The following is a 10,593-nucleotide window of genomic DNA, read 5'->3' as shown; positions in this document are numbered from 1 at the left end:
ACTTTTTGGCCTTAATTCTAAGCGGTATGTGTGGAGAAAACCAGGCACTGCTCATCACCTGTCCAATACAGTCTCAACAGTGAAGCATGGTGGTGGCAGCATCATGCTGTGGGGGTGTTTTTCAGCTGCAGGGACAGACGCTGGTTGCAATCGAGGGAAAGATGAATGCGGCCAAGTACAGGGATATCCTGGACGAAAACCTTTTCCAGAGTGCTCTGGACCTCAGACTGGGCCGAAGGTTTACCTTCCAACAAGACAATGACCCTAAGCGCACCGCTAAAATAACGAAGGAGTGGCTTCACAACAACTCCGTGGCTGTTCTTGAATGGCCAAGCCAGAGCCCTGACTTAAACCCAATTGAGCATCTCTGGAGAGACCTGAAAATGGCTGTCCACCAACGTTTACCATCCAACCTGACAGAACTGGAGGAGAGGATCTGCAAGGAGGAATGGCAGAGGATACCCAAATCCAGATGTGAAAAACTTGTTGCATCTTTCCCAAAACGACTCATGGCTGTATTAGATCAAAAGGGTGCTTCTACTAAATACTGAGCAAAGGGTCTGAATACTTATGACCATGTGATATTTCAGTTTTTCTTTTTTAATCAATTTGCAAAAACTTCTACATTTCTGTTTTTTTTCTGTCAAGATGGGGTGCTGAGTGTACATTACTGAGAAATAAAATGAACTTTTTTGATTTTTGGAAAATGGCTGCAATGAAACAAAGTGAAAAATTTAAAGGGGTCTGAATACTTTCCGTACCCACTGTATGTTGGGCATTTCAAATCTAAAAAAAAAAAACATTAGTAGTATTTTGTATACTCCGTACAATCTCCATGTCTTAGAGTCCTGGTCATATTTAAGCATATCTCTTTCACAATTTCTGGGACAGAAAATGTTGAATATTGTTCATATGTTACAACTGGCACCGCCTTCCCACTAGCTTTAAGATTGCACTTGGTTAAACCTCACTTAAGAAACCACACCTTGATCCAGAGGCTCTAAATAATGTTCTATTGTCTCAGCAACTTTCAGCCCATATATCTTTTCGAACCTTTTCAATCCCCTTTCTACTAAATTGATCTTCTTGCCATGGATTCAGACTCCACCACAGTGCTTGTATTACTACTCAGTGCAGCTTTTTATGCCATAGATTATTGTCTTTATATTTCACCTCTTGGCCAAATTATATGCAGTCATGGATTTCCACTTCTACGCTGATGACACTCTGCTGTATATGCCAGTAGGTAGATGATCATTCCCAAATTATTAAATTAGAGGCATGCTTGTCACAAAAAACAATACTTTGAAACCAAGTCAATGGTAAAGTCAGTACTCTTATTTTTTTAAAGGTACTGTAGGTAACAGGGATCCACCATGCAGAAGACTGAAAGAAGTGCAGCTGCAGCGCCTCGACTCATCGAAAAGAAAAACAGTAAGAGTTGTGTATGAAATTACTTTGCATTACCATTTAATTTGGAGACCACCAACATTAGCAATGGCTAAATGCTAAAGGCTAACGTAATGTAAATACAGCTCGTAGTAGTAGGCTGCCATCCTTACTGTTCAGTCCGTTTCATCTGTCTTAATGTTGTTAGCGTTTTAAATACATATTTTTGGACAAATGGTCTGTCACCACGTCAGTAAATTTAAACTACTACTTGAACACTGAGTAGGTGTGTGTGAGTGTGTGTAGCCTCTGCTGTATTTACAGTTACTGAGCTATACCTGGGCCCCGTTTCAGAAAGCGGGTTTAGTGAAAACTCTGAGTAAGTTGAGCCCGAGATGAGGGAAACTCTGGGTTTTCAGTTTCAGAGAGCAAGATCAGATAAACTGTAGGTCTGTAACCCCGGCAACTTACGCTGTGAACCTAACCTGCTCGGGAGGAGGTTTACTTCAACAAACGCTGAGTTTCTCTCCGATTCCTCCCCTCCTGCGGAGCCTGAGGGTGTCTGACATTTCCTCATTCAGACTGTCGATATCAAAGCACATATTGGAACGCAATTACGTCTTTAGAAACATCGAAATTACGGTTAAATAGGCTATTAGTTGTAGTAGTAGTAGACCGCTTTTATGATCAATCTGTCATCGATGTATGGACAGAGCGTTATCTTTGGACATCGTAAATTTATCTTCAGCACAGAATAAAATCTATAAGCTACTATCCTTTATGACACAGTGACTGTGGACATTAAGGCAGCTGTCAGGCTGGCAACAGTTGCACAAAAACACTTACCGTGCGCTACAGTGCTGCAGTATACTGTTTAACCTAATCCGTATAAAACTGATCAATGAACCTTTCATATTGTAGTCACTCAGATTGAACATTCCTATCATAGTTATCAGCTGGATATGATGTGAATATTTTTGAGTGAGGATGACTGTGGTGCAGCTGAAACAAAGTTTAAAAGTGAGTTTTTCATTATCTGCTGATATTCTGAATGTGTTTTGACAGCATTTCATAAAATACGAAATGAGCAAGATTTTATTAATGCAACATAGACGTCTAACTTCACAGTCAGTTTGAACCTAGACACACTTTACATTGCAAAAAATCATTAATAGGCATAGGCCTACTGAGTCGGACTGTCACTTTACTGGTCCATGAGGAGCCTAAACTATGTCTAATCTGTTCGATTAATATTTTCATCTTCAGTTATTGCCACCGGCATTTAGTCCCGTCAGGTTACAGCTGAATAAACAGGCCTGTAGCTATTTAAAATGAATTACAGGCTGTAGGAGAATCCCAGCACATTCATTAAGGAAATTCCAGTCTGGAAATGATGAATGAGCAACGCTGTATAAAATGTATTATTGTTAACGTATCGATCCTTCCTCCACTCCTGCGTTTTATAGCCAATCATGGTCTGCGTTGGAAGTATTCATATTTCTTGCTCCACCCTATTAAAATGGAGACTCTGCCTTTATTTACCCGTTGCCATGGTGAATCGTAGTTTTGATGATGGCTTCCATCTGGCTCAACATACTCAGAGTTGACTGAACTTATTCTGATCGGCCTTTCTGAAACCGAAAACTTGGGAGTTTGACAGCTCAGAGTTCGTCAACCCAGAGTTCAGGTTTACACTCAGAGTTTGTTGAACCCGCTTTCTGAAACAGGGCCCTGAAAATGTATTAAAAGGAGTGTATTTTATAAGGTATAGCCTACTTGTCAGCGTGGGTATTTCCCTGAATAATAAGTTAAAATCTGTTAAAAAAAATAAATAAAGAAATTAGAGGGAAAGTAGTACTCCGTTTACTCAGTCAGTTCATTAAGTCCATAAAAAATGTGTGACAGCGATACCACATACTATAGGAAAATAAGCCCAAAATTATTAGGCCTACTGTACATGTCCTGTTTTTACATTATTATTCATAATAGGCTATGTGATCAATATGCTGTCTAGCATTACTAATCATACTTATACTAAATTATCACTTCGTCAGCTCTCTGCGATACAGATCAGAAGTGTTAAAATGCTGCACAAAGTCAGTCAGTCAGTCACCGGAGTTTGATTTCTTCACGTGGGTCCTGATGATGCAGGATGACAATTGCCAAAGCTGTCCAATCAACAAGTTACCTGTATGTCTGTGTAACGTCATGTTTACTTTGTTTGTAAAACTGCAGTGTGAACATGAACCGGACCAGAAGTAAAATGCAACAGTGTATTATTTTTTTTTCCACTTGGTCCGGACCAAATGAACCGATCTACAGGTGTGAAAGCACCCTTAATTAATCTGTTAAACCTAGTACTAAAACTGCAAACTTTATGAAAACCGCAAGCACAGCTGTGTGCCGTCCTCTATCTAGTTTCTCCGCCTAATCCTCTCTTTTTACTCAGGCTTGTCTGTGCTGGATCATCAGAGGTCCTGGGACTCTGTCTCACACCTGAATGTCAGTGCCACATTCCAGATGTTTTAGATCTGGGTCTTTGTCCACCAGGAGATTCCACCTCTCCTTTTGTCTGTCTCTCTCCCTCACGTATCTGTTATTTCTCCTACCTGTGTGAATAGTGTGCTTGAGTATTTGCTCTTTCTTCGATTTTTTCCCTGTTGAAAGGCTTTTTTTGTGGAGTTTTTCCTTATTTGAATCCAGGGTCTAAGGTCAGAGGATGTCGTATGCAGTGTAAAGCTCCTTGAGGCAAATTGGTAGTTTGTGATATTCGGCTATTTAAATAAAATTGACTTAACTTTCCCACTGAGGTCTGGATTCACTGAGGAGAGTTCTACATCACCAAAATCAACTGATTTTTCCTTAAAAGCAAGACATATTGAACTTTTGCAGCTTTGTTCCCACTGACATTGCCATATTGTTTTGGCACTGAGTTCACTTAAGCTTCATTGATAACAGTCAACAGCAGCTGTATTCAGGAACAGACAAATGTTTCATCATTTCATGGACTAAACTCAATCAGTCAACAGCCTTAAACTGGCAGCAGCAGAATGTAACGCATTGCCATGTGCTTGTGCGTACTCACACCCGTAGACAAGACACAAACTCCCTCAAAACATAAATATCCCTTCATCACAGCTCAATCAGCTGAGGATCAAAAACATTTCTGGCTGGATATGAAAGTAATCCAACGACTAGCCTAATGTTGCTAATTCTACCAGAGGCTCTCCCCGTATACTTTCTATCAGCCCTCAATGGTACACACCAGTAAGAGCCCCGTGACTTGGTTTGACAGGATTGACTTTAACCACGTTCAGTCTGAGAGGTTTAGAGTTCTCCAGCTGCTCCTCAACAACATACAGACCATCACTGAGGAAGTAGTTGTCTGTACTGGTCACCCTGCAGAGAAGGGGGGGGGGGGGGGGGGGGGGGGGGGGGGGGGGGTGAGACAAGTGGATTTCATGACAATCCAGAGAAGTTATTCACTCAATGGCCCTGCACCTCCACTTAGGTGTTTTCACTGGCTGAAGCTGAGTGGAGCTGTGCTGGAGTTCCATGATATCAAAAAAACTCATATGTAACTACAAGAATGGCAGCAGGGTACAGCTGCAAACTAACAGGAGAGTGAGGGAGATGTCAATGAAGCCCAGTTTGCACAAGCTCAAACAGTCCTGAAAGGAAGTGAAAACACCTGTGCGGATGGACTGTGCATGTCTTAAAGATATACACTTAATAAAGCAACAGAAGAATGGCTGTTTTGCATCCTACCTGATAGTGGTAGTGGATGAGTCTTTTCCTACAGCCATCCTGTGCTCTCCCTCTCTGATCTGCTGGGCCCAGTATGGATGCAGCCACGCCACACAGGACACATGGCCAGCGTACACCATGGGCATTATCCAGTTTTCTATACTGAGCTCACTGAAAAAATAAAATAAAAAGCTCATGCTGTGATTGGTGGAACTCAATCCAGCTACTACCTGTACACTTGTGCAGAGCTGCGGCAAAAACAAACAATCGAGCACACAGAGTTTACACATCTCAAACAACAATGCTCATATGAATCCCTTTTGGAATGACGCTGCAGATGTTGTAAATTAATCCAAACACGTCACATTTATACACAATTCAATAGAACAGAAATAAAAAGTTATAGAAAAGGTTTTGTAATCCTATCAGTTTTTGTTTCAGTATATAGTCAATTTTTTATTTCAGTAAATGAAAGAATTCTGTCGAGGGAAGTTCCCCTAACAGACATTCCCAGAGCAGGGAGAAGGGGGTACTGTTTACTGTGGATAGAAACTTGTCTCAGAATTTTGACTTGAAACTCAGAACTCAAATAAGTTTTTCCACATGTGACCCTAATCCTCTTCTGTTCATAATATCCGTTTTGGTAGACTGAAAAAAAGACATGTCTGAATTCACAGATCAGCTTCAAACATTTATTCTGTAGGAAGTTGTTCCAACAAAGCTTTTCATTGGCAAGCCATGTTAAGGATGTTTTCCAACATGTCACAGAGATGAGTGACACATACAAACCACGGCTTTATGATTTCACTGTCCCAACACTCTGACCAGGCTTAAGGAAAACGCTTAGTTATAAGACAGTCTGGGTTGCAAAGTACTGGATGTTTTGAAACAAAATGTACCTGAAAAGTTTCTCCTTATCAAAGACAGTGTCAGCAGACATGTTGACAGGGATGAGCAGGTCAGGATGGGAGTCTAAATGAACCATCTTTATGTTCTTCAGCGGGAGGTGTTTTGATGCAATGGCACGATAAATATGACACACCACCTAGTAGAGATACAGTAAAATAAGCTATTTTAACATCTTTGACTCATTGTTATATACTGAAAAAACTAGCATAATATTTAAGCTATTTGGTTGCTATTCACTGGATACACAGAATCTTACACAGAAATGATCCTAAGACACTTTACTGGGGATCGAACGATATGTTTTTTTCCTGGGCCGATCCCGATTATTAGTAACCAATTAGACCCATTCGTGGAACCGATATACATTTGCAGTAAAAATGTTTATCTTTGTGTTGAAATATAGAATAACACCAATGCAAAATTTTGTTAAAAGTAACAAGATTAAAGTTAATTGTCATGTTTAATCTTTATAAAAAGTAAATTAAATGAATTAAAGAGCCATCCCAGAGATGGACTTGTTAACTATGAGTGATAAATTAGCATAAACTTTGTCTTTACCTGCTGCCATTTATATTGTATTTATTTTATATTGTTAGGATTTTATTGATACTATTAATTTGTTCTGTTCTTTATCTATACTCTTATTGGTTTTTCATTACTAAATAATTACTTAAAATAAAAGAATAAATTCAGAACAGTAATCAAATTTAATATTTTATTATAACTATCGGTTTTCAGAGCAGCAACAAAAGTTTACAAAGTCACTATATAAAATCAGTCACTGGAAACAAAAGGAAACATGTAAAATAAACTATATTCCTGACATCAAAATACTGAGTTAAGTTTAGAAAGAAGACATCAGTCGGGCTGACTGATGTCTTCTTTCTCCTCCTCCCTCCTCTGCTGCTGGTAGAGAGGAGATTGTTTCTCTCAACAACCAGCTGAATTTACAAGGATTTACTTAATTTTAAGGTACGTAACATCTCAGCTAAACAGGCTACAGACAGAGAGATTTCGTTTTAGCTTGCTTATGACAAACTAGCCGAGCTAGCAGTTCCTGCTTATTGTACTGATGCAATATCAGCCTTGTACTAGTATTGCTGGTTTTGCTGCACTTACTTATAGTATCGGGTGTAGTTATGGTTAACTGGTGTAATCTACATGGATCTCAGCTCACTTCGCTCAGTGTGTGCGTATGCGTAGCTCTGGTGAGACGGGAGGGGAGGGGCTGCAGCGTGATGGCTCGCTAGTTCTATTGGCTACTTCCGCCCTAGTCAGTATTTATCTTTTCATATACAGTCTATGGTATTATTTATAGGCTTTTACTAGTGACTTGTAACCAATTAGCTAATACTGTGGGTGGGACATTGCTCGAGCTCACAGAGTGGTGAGTAGAGATAGAGAGGCGGCTGCATCAAAGCATAAGGAGCGCATTTTAATTAAATTATATCAACTATCTATTTTTAAAATTTTGAATGTCGGCCAGGATATTGTGTCAGGCCGATTATTGGTCGACCCCTACTTTACACTGACACTTTCATCAAAAGAGCACAAATTACATTGTTGCAGATGTTGATGAGATAAATCTGAGCTCAGATTGCAGAAGGTTCAGGCTGTTTTTACACTGGTTTAACAACACGAACAACTGGAGGAAAAATCTGTCCCAGGGCTTAAGGCGGTGCCGATTTTTGGAATAGAACAGGAATTACAGATATAATCTGAACCCTACTTAGATTCTGAGAAGTTTAACAGGACCACTCTGACCATTTTAGATATTTGTTTGAAAAAAAAAATATTAATAAAAACAACATCTGGATAGTAATGTCTTTGTTTTCTGAAAGGAGCCATTATTATCAAGGATAGACAAATTCACTGGGGGGGTAGAGGGGATTCTAAAATGGCAATACTGACAACAAAACAAGCAAATGCAGCCTACAGGGTTGATGGAAGTTATGTGTAAAGAAAGGCTAGTGGACAAATACAGCACACACCACATCAGTATGAGCAAACTGAAGGGGTGAGAGAACACTCATTAGATGAGTGAAACTGTCTGAAAGAGAGAAATGTGATGTGTGTGAGCTTAGTATGTCTGTGGTTCTTCAAAGTCAGATATATTCCTAAGAGAGGTCTGTGTCCCATGTTTCTGTAAGCTGGTATCTGACCGGTGCTTAGGCTTGGTACAGTACCTGCAGAGCTTGTTGAGAGGCTGGTGATTGGCTAAAGGGGTTTTGTGACAACACTCACATGAAAAGTGATACTAATAAAATCCTCATCAACAGCGTCAGGGATCGATACACGGTTCTAAAAAGGACCCGGTCCCCAAATTTCTAAAAAGCCAAAAATCAAGGTTAATAAGGTTCAAGCTTATCGAGACTAGCAGGTCCTTTAATGTAACGTTATGTCTCGGGTCATGTCATTTAAATCAAATCTGAGTTAACTTGAACCGTGATGAATAAAAAACTAATGCTGTTTAGTGAGGACACTGAAACACGGTATTAAACGGGGTTAAATACTATAAATCTATCTATCGTGTTTATCATCAAGTTCCGCCAGTGTGTGAAGGTTAGTTTCCGTTTGAGCTGTATGTGTGTGACCGGTGGATCTAGTGTAAAAGCGCTTTGAGTGGTCGAAAAGACTAGAAAGGCGCTATACAAGTACAGAGCATTTACATTCTGGGTCGGCTCCTACACACACAGGCATGGTGAAGTTAGCTCCAACCTACCTGAGTTGATGAGAGCTACTATAAGTTCTTATTCGCGTATGATTCAAGTGAATATCATCTAAATATTTATTGGACATTTGTTATATTGTTATTAAAAAAAATATTGCGATCACACTTCATTATTGTTATTGTTCAGCCCTAAATACAGCTACTGTTAACTTGGCAATTTGCCAAATGTTACAAACAAGCTAAATAGAAAGCTGTATGTCAGAAGCATAGACAGGTCTGTAGTATTAAAATGTGGCACAGTGTTGTAAACTCAGCTGCTGGCTGAGACACCAGCCGCTCCTCTCTACTAGGTAACGTTACCTGCAAGCAGTTAACAGTAGTAGAGAGGAGGAGGAGGAAGAGGATTCTTTCTAAACCTCAATCAGTATTTTGATGTCATTGAGTTTATATAGTGACTTTGCTGTTGTAAACTTGTATTAAAAATCATCAATCACCATTCCTGGTCATTAAACATGAACATTCACAGTGGCACTAAATTGCCACAATTTATATCAGAAAATACAGCATTTTGAAAAAACTAAACTAATTGATACTAAGTTAAGTTAAAATTAATGTGGAATGTATCTCAATGAACTGAACACTGAATAAATAGTTTTTCTTTAATGCGTATGGGAACACATTCTCTTCCCAAAACTATGATGCTGAAGTTAGCTTCTGATTCGTAGCTTCCTATTCAGCAGTTTAGGGAAAGTTGAGTCAAACTCCGGTCGAGATCAAAAACCACAATGCCTAGAGCGGTCAAATGTGAACTACATTATTCCAGAGAGGCTCAAGTTTCTTTAAAACACAGTTTCAGATAGTTGAAACCTTTATGTTATTTGTGAAAATAAAGAAATGGCGATTTATATGGTCTACATTTCCATTTTAACAAATAGAATAAAAGGTATGTTTTAAAGACACCTTAGCCTCTCTGGGACACTAACGCTAGTGCACATTTCATAGCTCTAGGCATAAGTTCGTGTTTTTTTATCTGGACCTGAGTCTTAACTGCCGAATCAGAAGCTGCGGTCGGATATTATTCTACTAAAGCTAACGTTAGCTAGGTACGTCAACACACAGGCAGCCATTCTCTTGGTACTAAGTGAAAGTCTGGAGAGACAGCGCAGTTTTACAGGTGAATAAGCTGCAGTGTTATTCACACAGAGGCTTACGTCGTGGTGGTCCTCAACTATCCACACCCGCAGCTCCTTGTAGAGCCTCTTCAGCTGCACGGAACTCATTCTAACGAGGAAGTTACGTTCAGTCTGTCCGTGTAAGTAACGTTATTTTTAAAGCTGGCCTCCGCTAGTGAACGTCACATTAGTATACCTCTCTCTCCAGCACACATTTCCCTCACGTTTCATCAGCAGATTGACATTCAACCGCCTGGCACGAGTTAAATTCAGACGCACCGGAAGTTCTTTTCTTCTTTGAGGGTATACGGCAGTTGGCCTTTGCTTCCATGATGTTGCTTTACCGCCACCCCATGGAAATTCCCATGAACAACAGCAACAACAGTCAGGCGCTAGTAGATCGCAGGGTTTAGCAATCAAAAATCAAAAACAAGTCACCTCTCAGTGAAATGAGGTTACTCTATTTATTGTGAACAACGCATTCAACGCTTCTTCAGGTTCACTCAGTGAAATTACCAAAGCACTCACAGGTGTGCTAAATAGGCAGTGTATAAGTCAAATGACCAGTAATCCCACTTTCCATTTTTTCTATGGCTTTTTAGTGTTTTATTATTTTCATAAAAACATCAAAATATTACACAAAATTATATAATACAAATGACATAAATATGATTAATGTCAAAAAATATTAAACGACATACATGA

At 39.5% G+C, this 10,593-nt stretch overlaps 1 protein-coding gene across 1 annotated transcript in view; it reads right to left on the bottom strand.

The window, feature by feature from the left end:
* The window catches only part of lg06h5orf22 (linkage group 06 C5orf22 homolog), a 21,292-nt gene extending 11,136 nt beyond the window's left edge, over positions 1–10,156 (bottom strand). Inside the window, exons 1-4 of the mRNA XM_046052717.1 lie at positions 9,928–10,156; positions 6,036–6,181; positions 5,158–5,307; positions 4,655–4,788 (exon numbers count right to left, since the gene is read on the bottom strand). Coding sequence (XP_045908673.1) covers positions 4,655–4,788; positions 5,158–5,307; positions 6,036–6,181; positions 9,928–9,996 — 499 coding nt within the window. The 5' untranslated portion in view covers positions 9,997–10,156. The remainder of the gene's footprint in view (positions 1–4,654; positions 4,789–5,157; positions 5,308–6,035; positions 6,182–9,927) is intronic.
* Between the last annotated feature and the right edge of the window lie 437 nt (positions 10,157–10,593).

Source organism: Micropterus dolomieu, linkage group LG06, assembly GCF_021292245.1.
Source record: "Micropterus dolomieu isolate WLL.071019.BEF.003 ecotype Adirondacks linkage group LG06, ASM2129224v1, whole genome shotgun sequence".
NCBI lineage: Eukaryota > Metazoa > Chordata > Actinopteri > Centrarchiformes > Centrarchidae > Micropterus > Micropterus dolomieu.
The sequence above is the reverse complement of the archived record's forward strand: the minus strand, read 5'-3'. Positions and strand labels throughout refer to the sequence as shown.